Source organism: Hyperoodon ampullatus (assembly GCF_949752795.1).
Source record: "Hyperoodon ampullatus genome assembly, chromosome: 9".
In the NCBI taxonomy this organism is placed as follows: Eukaryota; Metazoa; Chordata; class Mammalia; order Artiodactyla; family Ziphiidae; genus Hyperoodon; species Hyperoodon ampullatus.
The window spans coordinates 80454255-80471120 of record NC_136922.1 but is presented as its reverse complement, the minus strand read 5'-3'; the positions used below and the strand labels follow the sequence as shown (position 1 = coordinate 80471120).

General features: G+C 37.9%; 1 protein-coding gene across 6 annotated transcripts in view; it reads right to left on the bottom strand.

Moving 5' to 3' along the window:
- PTPRZ1 (protein tyrosine phosphatase receptor type Z1) overlaps nt 1-16866 on the bottom strand; it is a gene marked incomplete at both ends in the record, with an annotated part of 166958 nt that overhangs the window by 68113 nt on the left and 81979 nt on the right. For all 6 annotated transcript variants that reach the window (XM_079710934.1, XM_079710935.1, XM_079710936.1 and 3 more), the window contains 4 exons: nt 2487-2553; nt 3030-3125; nt 6387-6538; nt 8685-8864. In XM_079710934.1, coding sequence (XP_079567060.1) covers nt 2487-2553; nt 3030-3125; nt 6387-6538; nt 8685-8864 — 495 coding nt within the window. The remainder of the gene's footprint in view (nt 1-2486; nt 2554-3029; nt 3126-6386; nt 6539-8684; nt 8865-16866) is intronic.

The window sequence follows — 16866 nt, the reverse complement described above, 5'->3', positions numbered from 1 at the left end:
TATAGGAAATGGGCAACCAGCCCACACTGTAATAAGGCAGACTTTATCATCTGAATGATGGTTGAACAGTGTTGATTTTTTGTGTCACTCACATTATATGGAGAATATGTGGCAGGATTTTAGCCGCATATTCTCCATATAATGTGAGTTTTGCTGCAGTTCCTGAGTCACTGTCTAAAGACGAGCACTGCCTTCAAGTTCTCAGCAGCAATGGCTGGCAGCCCATGTTGGGAAGCCTACCGTTTATGGGGCACCGGGGGTTTTTCTAGACTCTGAAGTAGGACTAAATTTAATCCAAGAACTCTCAAACATTTAACTTTGGAAGGACTTAACTTATTTAGTTTGGACAGATCATGTCTCACAACCATTCAAATCAAATTGACAGGTGTTTCATATGTGCTCTGAAACATGTAACTAATATAAATCTCTACAATATATTAGAACAAACTTTTTGGACAGACAGGTTCTAAATCCTAGCTCTACAACTGTATGGGCTTAGGTGTCCTTGCTGAGTATATGGAAATATTAAGTATCTAGTAGATGGGCTGATAGGCATGGGGGATTTTATTTTTTGGTAAAAGAGGAGAGAAGAAGTTGGTGCATGGGTAGAGAGAGAGAGAAGATAGATAGAGGGCAGACTAGTATGTGTTTCCAGCCAGCCCAGGAGACCATTTGTTCTGTTTCTGAATTAAGAGCCAGGACAGGGCTCCCCTGGTGGCGCAGTGGTTGAGAGTCCGCCTGCCGATGCGGGGGACGCGGGTTCGTGCCCCAGTCTGGGAAGATCCCACATGCTGCAGAGTGGCTGGGCCCGTGAGCCATGGCCGCTGGGGCTGTGCGTCTGGAGCCTGTGCTCCGCGGCGGGAGAGGCCGCAGCGGTGAGAGGCCCGCGTACAGCAAAAAAAAAAAAAAAAAAGAGCCAGGACAGAGGCAGAATGCTGTTAGGGAACCCATATTCCCAGGGAGGGTACTATGTGACAGCAGGCTCTGATGAAGCATCCCCCTCAATGGCTTATAGACAGCAGATATTAAAAAGGAAACTTCAGTCCAAGAACATGAGCAAATTGGTTCTTAAGGTCAGACTACACCTTCCTAGAGACCCCCAGAAACAACTGAAGAGGCCTCAAGAGAGTGGCCAAAGTGCCACAGTTGCACAAATCAGGACTAACAACCAGTGTTAGTATCACTTTTGTGGTCCCACAGGCTGGTGCAAGGCCTGGGAACATTCAGGTTCATATTTTACATCATTTTAAGTTTAGGAATTCAAACTAGCTGCCTTCTTGCAGTCTGCATAGACTCCACTTTCTGACTAAATGAGGGAAAAATTAAGTGTGGCTTATGGCATTCAATGTTGAATTCTGCAATCTAGGTGGATGGAGGGAGATAACTAACAGCTTTATGCCGTTTGATTGCACCTTTCACAAAAAAAAAAAAGAAAGCTGCACTGCAGGAGCTCACATATGCCTGACTTCTGAAAAGTTTGGTCAATTCAAGTTCTCACATATAATTAACAAAGATGAATCAACCCTAGGCCAGATTTCTGCTTTCAGGAAAAGGATCTATGTGAGTTGTTTCTGATTTCAAATTTTGCAGCTTCCCGGAGACGAATAATCCTCCTTTATTGATAACTCAGGACAACATTAATTCTCTGCTTAATAAAAATAAAACAACAATAACAACAGGTTTGCTGTCTCTTGCCCATGTTGTCAAAAGCATTTGCTGGGCCTCCCTGGTGGCGCAGTGGTTGGGAGTCCGCCTGCCGATGCAGGGGATACGGGTTCGTGCCCCGGTCTGGGAGGATCCCATATGCCGCGGAGCGGCTGGGCCCGTGAGCCATGGCCGCTGAGCCTGCGCGTCCGGGGCCTGTGCTCCGCAACGGGAGAGACCACAACAGTGAGAGGCCCGCGTACCGCAAAAAAAAAAAAAAAAAAAAAAGCATTTGCTGTGACAAATTACAAGATCCGTGAGACAGCAGGCAGAACAATATATAAGTATACTGAACCTTGTTCTATGTAAGCATTCACCTTCCAAAAATCTTATCTCATCATATTGGTAAAGCAAAGGACTTATCAAGGAAACCACCAGGGAATACATCTGAACTTGAGTAACAATTCCCTTGTCACTTTAAAATATAAATTTTATAAAATTAACTGCTTTCAGATTATAGAGTCTTTTACAGACGTACAATGCAGAGACAGAATAAAAATACGTTTCAATGCATAATGTGATTAGATTATTTTCAATAAAAGAATTAGAAACTTCCAACTTCCTACTTACATTAACGTTTTATGATTTTATGCGACAAAAAGTTCTGATAAATTGCTCTTTAGTGAGAAATGTGTAAATTGTCAAGTGTAAGATGTGAGAGATTGCTCCTCTTTACACATGTCTGCCCTTCCTCCTTGGAACAAGTGATTTTTATAACATTGTAAAAATGCATGTGCATCCAAAGTAAATCTGGAAGATAGAGATTTCTCCAAATAGCTTACCGAAACGACTAACACTCTCAACTCCATCAATAATTGCTTTGTAATCCAAATTTTCTTCTATTCCAACCTGTGAAAGAAGAATGATGTTCTAAAAATTGCATAAAATATTTGACTAATTACTCAATAAAATGTAAAGATTAGTAAATTCTATTTTAAGTATTCAAAAGTAACGTCCTAAACGCACACTTTTTTTTCACAGCGAGTTAAGAATAAACCAAACAAAAACCAGATAATTTTCAAATTTTCCATTAAGAAAAGGACATTTTAAAATGTTACGATTCACAGTTACTGCTCTATCATGCTGATGCTTTGCAAATAAGCAAATCTTGTAGTGTACGAGTGCACAGATTTGCTCCAGCTGGAAGTGACATATCCAACTGACAAATACAAGAGTCCCCTTTTAAACATACCAGCCAAGAGGTTGTTCTCTTTGAAAATAATCCCCAGTTATCATTCCACTTATGAGCCCTTCTATTTGTTAAAAAGTGTTTTGATATTCCCCATGATTGAAAAGTTAGTGCTAAATCTCTGTATAATGATTACCTCAAATAAAATGGATAAAGCTCTTAACTTCCCTTTTCCTTTAACGGCTTCCTCAAAACTTGAAAATCGGTCCGCATCAAAGCAGTAGATTTGCATCTATAAATGTAACAAAGATGGCTTTATTACATACAAAGACTTTACAAAAAAGTCAGCAAAAAGACGATAAAATAATTTATCAGTTCATTAAATTCTATTTGAAAAATTCTATAAACTATATAATTCTATATTTTGTGAATTTGCAAAATATTTTATCAATTACATGTATACACAACTATCACTTATCCTTCAGTGAAGAAAGAAATACAAAGTTGGACAGGTCTAGAGCTGAAATTACCACTTTGTGGTGACCAGGGGACACTGAATAACTTACTAGAGCACTTATCAAATGTAATAAATTATCAAATGTTATTTTCACTATTTTGATGGAATTCTTTCAAATATGGTTTCATTCTTTCCTGAATGGACATGCCTTTCTTGATGGTCTGAGCTACCAGTTTTGGACATTATTGTATTGTGCTCTACTAACAGTGAAACTCTCAAGAACTCTCTGCTTCTACCTAAAAAATACCAAAGGAGTCATACATTCCTTATTTTAAGTCTCTCCCCCCTGGTGCGAGGCTATCCCTTGTTCCTTTCTACTTCAGTCCACACATCCATCTATAACAGCCTCCACACTCACTTACAAGCTGGTGCTCCTAGTGTCATGGGCTTGGAAATTTGATAACTCAGGTAGTTTAGACATATAATTAAGGGAAGAGCAGAAAGCCTCTGAAAAGATTAATGTGCAGTTAGGGCTATGGATCAGAGAAATAGCAGGTGTGAAGCAGAGGAAGGCAGTGGCTCCTGCCTTGGGTGGTCACCAAAACCTTTTCAGAGAGAGGATTTCCAAGTTGACCCCTGAAGCATGAGTGGCTTTAAAGTTGACAGATGAAAAAGCAGAAGAGATGAATGTGTGTTCAGGTCAGAGGGACCGGCTAGGAAAAGGCCAACAGTCAAGAAAGTATGAGAAGTGTGGCAAATGGAAAATAGTTTGTTAGAAGTTCAGTTGAGCACACGTGAGAGGAGAAGAGAGATATGAGGCTGGAGAAGTAGGCAGGGGCCACACAGGCAGTCCCAGCAGTTTGGGCTGGAGGGCAATAGAAGTCCCTGATGGGAAGGGGGCGGGGCTGGGGAGAAGTGGGGAGAGCAGAAGGGATTAAGACTGGAGAGAAACTAGCTGCAGGGACTTAGATACTCAAGTAAGAGACAAAGGTGGTTTGAACCTTTTTCTGACCTCCCACATCATTTAGGGGCAGAACTGAGGCGCTGATTATAGGATGTGAGAGGCCGGAAAGAAAGAGCAGGTCAAGCATACCCGCCAGTTTCCCTGCTTGCACAATTACGTGGAGAGTGTTTTGAAAAACAAACAAGATGGAATTCCCTGGCGGTCCAGTGGTTAGGATTCCGGGCTTTCACTACCGTGGGCCCTGGTCAGGGAACCAAGATCCCGCTAACCCGTGTGGCATGGCCAAAAAAATAAAAATAAATAAAATAAAAAAATAAAATAAAAACCATGAATGTTTTTAAAAAATAAAATAAAAAGCAAACAACAAACAAATGACATCTCTGAGAGACAACTTGAGGGGCTTTTAAATAAGAAAAATACATGAGGTTTAGTACACAGATTCTGTATAATTTATTTTGCTGAATCACAGCTTTTGTTATTGTTAGGGTTTTTCTTGATTTTCACCATTGTTCTAAGTAGCATTGTGAGAGAGCTAAACTCTCGAAAGTGAGAATGTTATGTGTTTAATGGGTTGATTTTCGTATTTTTAACAAACCAAATTTGATAAATATGCTTTTAAGGATATTGAAAAAATTAGAAGTCATAAACTTGAATGTGCTTCTCCACATTAAAATATTTTTAATCCTTTATGAAATAACTAATTTATCTTATTTTTATTATCAATAACTATTTTGGATTATAAAAGTAATACAGATTTATTACAAGTAATATTGAAAATATGGCAACTTTAAAGGAGAAAAGAAAAGGCACCTGTAATGCCATTACCCAGAGAAAATCACTATTAATGTTTTCTTGGTTTCCTTCAATTATTTTTACAATAGCAATAATTCAATCTTTCATTTAATCCTCATAATAACTTTACAGAGATGTGCTACTACTATTATGTCAGTTTCACAGAACAGAAACAGAAGCTTAGGGAAATTAAATAATTTTTACAATGTCATGTCATATAGCTACTAACTAGATGGTGAAGCCAGTATTCAAGCCTCGTCCATTTGACTCAGACTGTACTCTCAGCCACTAATTAGTTTCATGTTTTACAAAATTTGGAATAATAATACTGTGTATACGGGTTCAAGCCCTGGTCGGGGAAGATCTCACATGCCGCGGAGCTACTAAGCCCATGCGCCACAATTACTGAGCCTGCGCTCTAGAGCCCACGAGCCACAACTACTGAAGCCCTCACACCTAGAGCCCGTGCTCCACAATAAGAGAAGCCATCACAATGAGAAGCCCACGCACCGCAATGAAGAGTAGCCCCCGCTCACCACAACTAGAGAAGGCCTGCGTGCAGCAAGGAAGACCCAACACAGCCAAAAATAAATAAATAAATAATTAATAATTTAAAAAATACTGTGTATACTATTTTACATTCCACTTTTTAAAAGCACTTATGATGAACTTTTTCTGTGTAAATAAATCATTGAAAAACATGATTTTTACAAGATCTATAATAATCTATCATAATGTATTTAATCATTTCCTTTTGTTTCAATTTTTATTATTGTAAATAAGTCTCTGCACATAAATTTTTGAGTATGTCCTTAATTATTCTTCAGACTAAATTGCTACAAATTGAAATGTGAATATTGAGAATAAAACATTTAAAGTTCTTGATAAAAACAAGTGAACTGCTTCCCAGAAAGTCTACCAATTTATACTTTCTCCAGACATGTATGAAAGTGTTTACGTATTTCACTGCACACACACTATTTATTATAATTATATTTATTTTGCCAATTTTAAATCTGAAAATTTTCTCATTTTAATTTGAAGCTTTTTGATTCTCCAGTATGTTGATAAAAATTTCCCCTTTTATTCCTACTGGGCTATGGAAAGAACTTCATTCATTCACTCATCAGTATTTATTGATCATCTATAATGACCAGACGTGGAAAATCACATATGGGTCTTATTGAGCTTAGGCTAGTGAAGAAGGCAGATATTAACCAAGTAAACAAAATATAGCTGTATAAATTATAAAGGTGATTACAAATGAATCAAATTATATGCTAAATAAAATCCCAATGATTTAGAAAATGAAATAGTAACTAGTGGAACTATTGACTTACCTCCAGTGGATATTTTTGTCCTTCTAAACTATGTTCGGATCCATCAGATGACATATTACATTTTCCCCAGTGAAAAGTTATCTTGCTTGCTTTGAACACCGTTTCTGAAACTCCTCCACTGAGACGGTAGTCATTAGTGAGATTAATTTCCACTTAAAAAAACAATAAAATTGCATCTAAGTTTCTGAGAATCAAAATTGCAAATTTAACTAAATTTTCATCTATTAAAGTACATTAATAAAATCATTTATTTGATAAACTTTTTAAAAAGTTACTATTTTGGAAGCTGAACTTTGTAACTCTGCATAGTATACTTAATGTATCCTATTGCCACAAATGTAAAATAAACCTAAGACCTTAACTGCTATATAGCACTAAAAGCAGGAGACAGGCAGTCCACCTGCCCTGTCTGTTTGGTGTTCCAAGATTTGTTTGTTTAGTGTCCAAAGCCCTGCTCCCCTAATGCATCAGATGGTAGTGAGGGGATAGTTAAAGGGAGAAGGAACAGAGGGGTGGAAAGAGGAAGTCTTTTCCTGGGGGCACCCCCAACCTTCTCAAGGTCAGTCTGTTTCTACTCTTTAACAGGCTGCTGCTTTTGTCCCATCTCCTTATGCCTCCAAGCATCACTCCAGGCTTCAACAAGCTTCAGAACTTCTGTCCTAGACTGTGGCAAGGAAGGCGGGAGACTCATTCCTATTGAAAGGGTTTAAGCCATCTCATGTTTGAACCCTCGGTTGCAACTCTCAGAATCTTAAACTCTCCTATTTCAGTTCCGTAGCAGATACTATCTGACTGTACTTTAGGAGTCATCTGGAGATGAATGATTCTCTGGAGACCCTAATGCAAGATTTCAATGTCTCTCAATCAGATTTAAATAGTCTTTGTTCTATCAAGCAGAAACCACTGTTGGCATTAGGAACAGAATCCAACACATTGGCCAGTATAAAGTCTGCCAAATAAAACATAATTCTTAACTTTTAGGCTGTGCTTTTTTTTCCAGTGGACACCAGCCAGCTAGAGATATAAACTTTCATGAATAATAACAATAGCAACAAACACAATAACAATAAAGGTCAACATTTATCACTTATGACATGCCATGCATTACACTACTTTACATGTATTAAATATTTGATCCTCACACAACCCTAGAAAGAAGATACCATTACAATCCCTATTTAACAGATAAGGAAATTGAGTCACAGAGAGGTTAAGTAACTTGCTCAAGGTTCCACACTGTGCTTTAAATGGCCAGTAGTGAACCTAAAAAGTGTGGCTCTAAAGATCAAGTGCTTTACCACATTCCACTAAGAAAAATAAAGCAGAGATTACATGCTTTACTGCTTTATAACATCCTTTAAAACTGGTAATTAAAATGTCAAGATTTGGGACAATATACTATTATGTATTAAATTAATAATATATTATAACATGTAATAATTTTTCAAATTATTCATTCAGCAAATACTTACTGAGTGCTTATTATTTATCAGGCACTGATGTTGAAAATTCCTACCCTCATGGGACTTAAAATTAAATTACCACATTCAAATAATTATATTACCAAAATATGGAAAACAGAGAAAAACACCACTAATGATAAAACCACACCAACATAGCTACTATTACAGTGAATATTTTTTCTAATCTTTTTCCTATATTTGTTTTTACATAACTTCCTGATATACATATGATTTCATTTAACATATAAGATCAGAAAAACAATACTGTTCACTTTTATAAACTATTTTGTCTATCTGTTGTTTACTGGAATTTTTTATGGTATTATATTTTGCATACTAAGAAAAAAAACTTAGCACTTCCTAAGGATGGTATATAATTTTCAACTTTCCAATAGAAGGGCTAGTAATTTCTTAAAATTCATTTATAGTAGATTGCTTTTTTCACATCCAAATATTGAACATAGCACAAGGCTGAGCAGACAAGATCAAATAAAATGCCCAAGAAAAAGAAATCCTGATTGACTAAGTGATTAACCAGTGATGGAGTTATTAAATTACAATAGCTATATATTATGTTATGTTTAACAGCTCTTCCAGTGGAGGCATCTTTATTGTTATATTACTGGAGAACATGATATTAGGACTTTGGTCATTTAATTTTTTGTACACATTTTCAGAAGGTCTAAACTTCCAATTTTCTATTTGACTTCTTCTACCTATAGTTTCTATCCAGTTCAGAATACATCATTCAAAGGAAAATAAAAGGAAAATAACCTAAACATACTCTAGGTCTGATAAACATATTAACGTGAGAAACAAAATGCAAATATTTTACCTGTTTTCCCAGTGTTATGAATGAATGTGTTTTCCAAAGATGTTTTATCCCAACCCTGAAATTTAAGTTTCTTAAGATTCACATTTACTTGTGTAAGATCTTCATCAATATTGATAGGAGATTGTTTGGGGCTATTACATGTTGGATATTTCTTTCCCCAATTTTTTTGATTCAATGCTCCTAGGGGGGAAAAAAAGAAAGAAGTTAGTTTTTTAAATTACCATGCAAAAGCTAAATTTTATATTTATAAAGTAGTTAATATGTTACATAAAAATAGACACAATAGTAGGGAAAATTGGGACATCTTTAAACCAATTCTTAAAATAATTACAGTTGGCCCTCTGTATTCACAGGTTTCACTTCTGCAGATTCAACCAATCTCAGAGCAAACACATTTGGAAAAAATAATTCCAGAATGTTCCATAAGGGAAACTTGAATTTGCCAAGCACTGGCAACTATTTACATAGCATTTACGTTGTATATACAACTATTTACATAGCATTTACATTGTATTAGGTATTATAAATAATCTAGAGATAATTTGAAGAAAACGGGAGGATGTATGTAGGTTATATGCAAATACTACACCATTTTATATAAAGGACTTGAGCATCACAGATTTTGGTATCCGAGGGAATCCTGGAACCAATCCTTCTCCAATACTGAGAAACAACTGTATGCCTAGATTTAGATTCTGGGTTTTAATATGATACACTATAAGAAGATGCTTATAGAACAAGTACAGGGTTCAACAATGGCCTTGTTTAGCCATCACGCTCTTCCAAATCAACAGAAAACCTACTTGTCCTATCAGATAGTTAGTCCTAGCTCAGGGTTCCAGATTGAAGCATGTCCAGATGAGAGGAGTTAAGTTCTGACTTCCTTAGTACTCTCTATGGGGATGGGGTGGGGGGGAGGCTCCTTTAGACTTTCTCTTATCCCTGCGTTGAACGATTTGGTTTAATTTCCATCTGCTCAGAGCTTATTTATAAAAATGTAATCACCAGGCTCTTCTTGAAATATCTCCTTCCTTACCCTCTCCCCCTTTTTTTTTCCTGGTTATAAAGCCTAACAGATTTTATGGTTTAACAATAGAAAAAATAAAACGGGGCTTTCTCTAAAGATTTTTGTTTATAGTGAAGTGAATTTTCATCTGTTCCACAGAATGAATAGTCCTCTAAACCCAAGTTGCCCTATGTTGCCTTTATTTCACCACTACCTGAAACCACAAACCATCTCTCATAACGTATTTCACTGGGCATTAACTTAGCTAAGCACCCAAGCAGTGCTAACAATGGGTATGTTTTATTTAATGTTCATCTATTAAAATATATGCAATGTTGTGGGTCCAAGTCTCAACCCTTTCTCTGGCTAAACTCTAGCATTTCTGCCGCCATTCCATGAAAGAGTAGGTAGCCACACCGTTTTCAGCTTCTATCCTTTTTTTTTTTTTTTTTTTTTTTGCAGTACGCGGGCCTCTCACTGTTGTGGTCTCTCCCGTTGCGGAGCACAGGCTCCGGATGCGCAGGCTCAGTGGCCATGGCTCACGGGCCCAGCCGCTCCGCGGCACGTGGGATCTTCCCGGACCGGGGCACGAACCCGCATCCCCTTCATCGGCAGGCGGACTATCAACCACTGCGCCACCAGGGAAGCCCCAGCTTCTATCCTTTCAAATGCTTTTCTTTCAGAACATGAGTATGGGTAAGGCCAAGATTTCACATGGTTGATGTTCCGAGAAATTATAAGAAAACATACACTCCATACAACTCTAGTCTATGCCATCTTCTTTTTGTGATAAGGGAATCAGTGAGGATCGAGTTACATGCAAGCTCTCATAATGTGATAAAGCTAATTTTGCATAATTTAACCCAGGAAAGAAATAATAATTAGTCGCACCATGAAACTGCCTATATAGCCAGGGAAAATTTGGTAATTCATCTCCTAGTGAGGCATACACCAGAATCAATAATAGGTGCTGAAAACTTATTTTAAAATCTAGCTCTCTTTTTAGAGAGTGCTTGAATACAATATGCTTTAAATATGCACAGTGATGCACATTTTGGCTTCTGGGAACAGCTTTAACAATCTGAGTAATAATACCTTAATTTCACTGTAAAGAACACTGGCATGGGGACAAGAAAACACTGCTTGTTTTACTAGTGTCAGTGCAAGAGAAGCAGAGAAAGAAACGGCAGTACGAATCAATAAAGCTCTTTTTATTGCTTACATTTTTTCAAACAGTACAATAAATTCTGAGCACACTTAGGAAGAGTCTCATAGTTGTGGTACATAGAAACACAAAGTTTTAAGTCTCTAGTGCACTGAATATGATTTATAACCTGTTTTGTCCACAGTATTTAGTGCTCATCTCTACTTGGATTCTAACGTAGCATATCCACAACTGAACACTGGATTTCTGCCCTACAAGTGCCTCCTATAATCACTGCCATCCCCTAAACACAGAAGTCATCCTGGTGCCTCTGTTTCCTCCTCAGCAAGCCCTTTTGCGTCTGCCTTCAAAATATGTCCTTAATCGGATAATTTCTCATCTCCACTGTTAGCACCCTTAGCCCAAGCCACCGTCATCGCTGGCCTGTAAGTCTTGCTGTTCCACATGCAGCAACACCATCACCTAGGAGATTGTCAGGAGAGTCAGGCCTCCACTGTAGCCTTACCAAGTCAGAATCTACAATTTAACCCAATCCCCAGGAGATTCACACACATGTTAAATTTTGAGAAGCAACGGCTTAGACATCTCCAGAGCCCTCTAATTAGTCTCCAGCTTCTTCTCTTGCCCCTTTCACAATTTTGTTCCCCACTTACCTGGTAGGCAGGATTCCGAGATGACCCCCCAAATTCCCACACCCAGTTGTACACACCCTGTACAATCTCCTCCAGTTGAGGGTGGGCGGGACCTCTGAATATGATGGGATAGTCATTTCCTTGATTAGGTGACACTGGACAACAAAGGTGATGGGGATGATTATGTCATGTTATAGAAGGCTCTGTCTCGGCAAATTGGAAAAAGAGAGAGAGAGATTCAAAGTGTGAGAGATTATCCTGGGGGCTTTGAAGAAGTAAGCTGCCAGGTTGTGCGAGGGGTGCATGGCTAGGAACTGAGAGTGGCCCCTAGCATCTGAGAGGGCTCCCTCAGCCCCACCCCGGCAGCCTGATGGCCAACAAAATCAAAGAATAAACCAATCACAGAAAAGCAAATATTGTATGATTCCATTTAGATGAGTTAGCTGAAGTAGTCAAATGCATAGGGAGAGAGATAGCAGAATGGTGGTTGCCGGGAGATGAGGGGAGGAGGGAAAGGAGAATTGGTTCATGGTATAGGATTTCTGATTTGCAAGATGAGAAATTTCTGGAGATCTGTTTCACAATGATGTGAGTATACTTAGCACTACTGAACTGTACACGTAAAAAAGGTTAAGATGATAAATTTTATGTGATGAGTTTTTTTTTTTACCACAATAGAAAAAATGGTTAAGGTGCTAAAAACAAACAAACAAACAAAAAACTGGGGACCTGGACCTCAATCTTGGAACCACAAGGAAGTGAATTCTGCCAACAACCTCCACAAGCTTGGAACAGGACCCTGGGCTGCAAAAGAGAACACAGCCCAGCTGGCACCTTGATGTTAGATGTGTGAGACCCTGAGCAGAGAATCTGGCTAAGTAGGCCCTCCTCTCTGACTCATGACCCACGTCTCATGTGAGATAAGAAAAATGGGTTGTTTTAAGCCACTAAATCTGTAATAATTTGTTGTGTGACATAAGAAAACGAATGCAATCTGTAGTTAAAGTTATCCTTTAAAGCACCTATCAGATTGCATGTAACCCCTTGGCTCAGGTCCTTCCAATACCGTTTCATCTTAGAATAAAATATAGACTATTTCCCAGGGCTGACAGATCCTATAAGATATTACCACTCACATCCACTCTGATCTCACTTCCTACCACTCTGTGGTGATCACTCTATTCTAGCCACACTGGCTTCTTTTCTGTTCCTTAAGCATGCAAAGCCTTGAAGCTTACCACTTCCACTTGCTGCTACTCTTTCTGGAATCTTCTGCCCCAACTGTCTGCAAGGCTTGCTCCAATCAGGTCTCTGCTCAAATGCATCTCATTGGAGAGAGGCTTTCTCTGAACAATCTGTATAAAATACACGTCCCTCCCTCAGTCATTCTCAATCACCTCTCCTTACTTTATTTTTCTCCTCCTAAGAGACATCTCCAGTGCCTTCTAATTAGTCTCCAGCTTCTTCTCTTGCCCCTTTCACAATTTTGTTCCCAATCTACCTGGTAGGCAGGATTCCGAGATGACCCCCCACATTCTAGTGTCTAGAAAAAAAGCCTGGCACATAGTAGGTATTCAATAAACATTTGTTGAATGACTGAAACAGACAAAAAATGATGATGTCTTTCATTTTATGAGTCTGAGCTCACAGGGGTCTAACATAGGATGAAAACAAGAAAAAAGAAAGAAGGAAAACTGACCGACTAAAGAAACATTTCTAAACTCAACTGCAGATCACATCTGACTGTTTGTTATATGGCAATTTTGTTGAGTAGTCCCCATTAAACTTCTGCTGAAGGATATAAAGAAAGATCTCGTGTCCAAATTGTATGTTCTATGACTTTGTACAACACAATGATCCTGAGTCACTGGATCTCTGAAGTGTATGAGTGTAGACTCAGTTTAAAATACCTACTAGATCATGATGCCAAGTACGGTATAGGTTCAGGAAGCCTCCTTAATTTCTGTGATTAACAGACAAAATAGAAGAACCAGAATAGGCAAAAGGAAGTTTTTTAGTGAAAAGGCTGTAAAACAGAAAAAGTCCAAAAAAATAAGACCTTGATGTTCTTTTTGCAGTGAACTCTGAAAAGAGGATGTTTCAAATCATCATAAGTAGAGACTCAGGGAAAGTAAATTAATAAAGTGTTAAGATTGCACACAAGGATGAAACATAAATCAAAGAAGCATTAAATATACTTTAGCTGTTTTTAATAATGAACCATTAGGTTAACCTTACGCTTAAACATTACTTTTAAAATTCCCAAATTAATGTTTTTAATTTTGCAGTTGGAGACCTCAGTCCATGTCATAATAAAAACCAGAATGACATACCCAAGAAAGCAGGTGTACAGAATTCATTAGAACTATATTGTATCACTTGAGTGTTATTAACAAATGTTGTGAAGGAAGAAATTAAGATATGCATTGTAGTTGCAGCAGAAGATTATCAGGGTGATTTACCCATCAGGAGGACTGCAGAGTACTAAATGTCAGCTCTAGAGAATTAAAATAAATTATTCATTCACGTATTCATCCATTTATTGACCCACCTGAACTAGTACCACTCCAATAAATTTGCTGTGCTCACCTGTATTGGAGCACTTCACAGAGTGTATGTTGTTTGTCAACTTAGCTATCGCATCTGTATCTTATTGCCAAGCTCTGAGTCTGGCACATAGTAGAAACAAATTAAATGCTTGGAAAATAGGCTTTGAACACCAAGTGAATGTATTCAATATTTACATCCTGTGTACTCTTGATTCCAAGCAGAATGGAAAGTGATTGTAGTCTCTGTAGGAGATGTGCATGAGTTCAAGTTTGTCTGCTTGCTTGTTTATTCTTGCATCCCAGAAGGCTGGGGGCGTGTTCAAGAAAAAGTAGACAAATGCCTAAAGGAGTAGATGGGATGAAAGAAGGTAAACGTGGATATCAGAGCACACAATGCAGGTCTTGAGGGATGGGTAGAATCTTGACAGGCAGAGGGGAACTGAGAGCATGTCTGGTTGAGCGATGAGCCTGAGCAAAGGCATGGCGGCAGAAAAGTGCGGGCAATGCTCAGAGAGAAGCGAGCAGTCCAGCTGGGCCCTGTGGAGGGTGTGAGCGGAGGGTGAATGCCGAGGACTTCTACAGAGGGAGATGGAAAGGCAGACTGTGATCAGACATACCTGGGGAGGCCAGTGGGAGGCACCGAGGCTTTGGAAGGCTAAGGAGCTTACTGCTGCCTTATCAGAGAGGTTGAGCTGGCCGGAATGCAGGATGAGCAGGGAGAGGGAGGCTGCATAATTAGCGGACATTTCCCTTGGCATCTTCTATTTGTCTTTATCTGATTTGTGCATAATCCCTGTGCAATGGACTGAATGTTTATGTCCCTCCAAAATTCGTGTGTTAGAATCCTAATCTCCAATGTGATGCCATTTGGTGGTGGGGCCTTTAGGAGGTGATTAGGTCATAAGGGCTCTGACTAACACAAAGGATTAACGCCTTTATGAAAGAGATGCCAGAGAGATCCCTCGCCTCTTCTGAAATGCGAGGTTACAGTGAAAAAATAATGGTCTAGGAAGCAGCCCTTACTAGATACAAAATCTGCTCGTGCCTTGATCTTTGACTTCCAGTCTTCAGAACTGTGAGAAATAAACTTCCGTTGTTTATAAGCCACCAGTCTATGGTATTTTGTTATAGCAGCCTGAATGGCTAAGGTACCTTGTATTTATTTGAACTACAATATGTCTGTTTCTTATTTGTATCGTAATTCCAGAACCTTTCTTAGAACCTGGCACTTAAGGATTAAATAAACATTTCCTGAATGAATAAATACTTCAATAAAATATCTACAGTTACCTACGCTTCAATATCTTTGTACTACACACCTTCTAAACAGGAACACATTCTAAAAAACATTCCGTGTAGGGAAGTATTTATCACTCCACCAGTCTCTAACATAAAGATATCAACTGAGGAAAAATAAGTTTAAAATAAAGAAGGAATGAGTAAAAAACAATACCAATGAAGATTTTTAATATTTGAAGAAAAAAGTGAGAAAATGATGAAAATGAAAGTCAAAGAAAAAATCATTCTTCCTCTCTCTTTTTTGCATGATTCCTGTTGAGTCTTACCTTCCAATATCAGAAAAATGGATAAAATAATTATAATACAGTGTAAGGTATTCAACAGACATCCACTGAAAATTCATTTAAATATGATTTTAAAATCCCAATATGTATTTCTTTTCAAGGTTATCATAAGTTACTGATATTTAACAAGCTTTGAATAACAGTAGACTTAGAACTGATTCTTTAAAGACCAAGATATCGTTAAGAAAAATACATACTGCTTTTAATCTTAATGAATTTCTTGTCTAGTCCAGGTTTTGATGTAAGAAAATGTTTGTGGCTCTACACATTTACATATAAAATATTATTATTATTAAGAGGCAAAAATAAATGTAATACTGGAATGTAGACTGTAGTAATGATTGTGGCATTAACTGCAAGTAACTGCTTTGAATAAACTCTGCTCAAGATTCCATATACCATAAATCAAAGCTTTATAAATTACCCTGGACTTGCTTTATGTGTGCTAACAAATATACCAAAAGCCAAAATTTATAAGTCACTGAAAAAGCATAAAGCTATCAGCAGGGAAATGTCTTGGATTCAAATTTCAGTTTATTCAAATACAAAAATGAAATAAACCAGTGTTATTTTCAATAAAAGTATAGCATATAACTTAGTACTCCAGCAAACTGTATATATATACTTAAGTATGCACTTTTCAGGTAAGGCAATCAGCTGCTTGAGAAAGGGAGCTTCCTCAAAGATTAGAAAATAAACCCCTGAAGTACTGAATAACAGTCACTGAGTGATTTTATGTCACACAAGTAAGTGTCATCACATAATTTGAAAGCAAAGGAAGAAAGATGTCTGAGGTAACTTTCTGTGTTGAGAACAAGAATGAGGATGTATTTTTACACGCACAAATCAGTGTGCCTGCTTATGGTTTTGGTTAAATAGAGGTTTTAGGAGCTAGAGAGAGCAAAGCAGTTGGCGAATATAGATAATGGTTGCTATTAAAACTGCACTGAAAGTAGATCAAATGCAAACAATTTCAGCACGAGAAGCTGTTTAGTCAAGACTGCATTTTCCCTTATTATCTGCCCTAATGGGACACTCACATCAGGGCAGCAGAAAATCTTTGCAAGCCTGGCAGATATATCCAATTGACAGAGGGTTACAAATGTCAGGGAAGGTAGTTATCAACTGATTCAGGAAAATGCTAGCACAAAGCTTCCTTAAGCACTATGATACTGAAGAACATTATTAATTGAAGTTCAGTATAAATAGAGAGAGCGATCAGAAACTTACTTCAAAGTTCCTGTTTA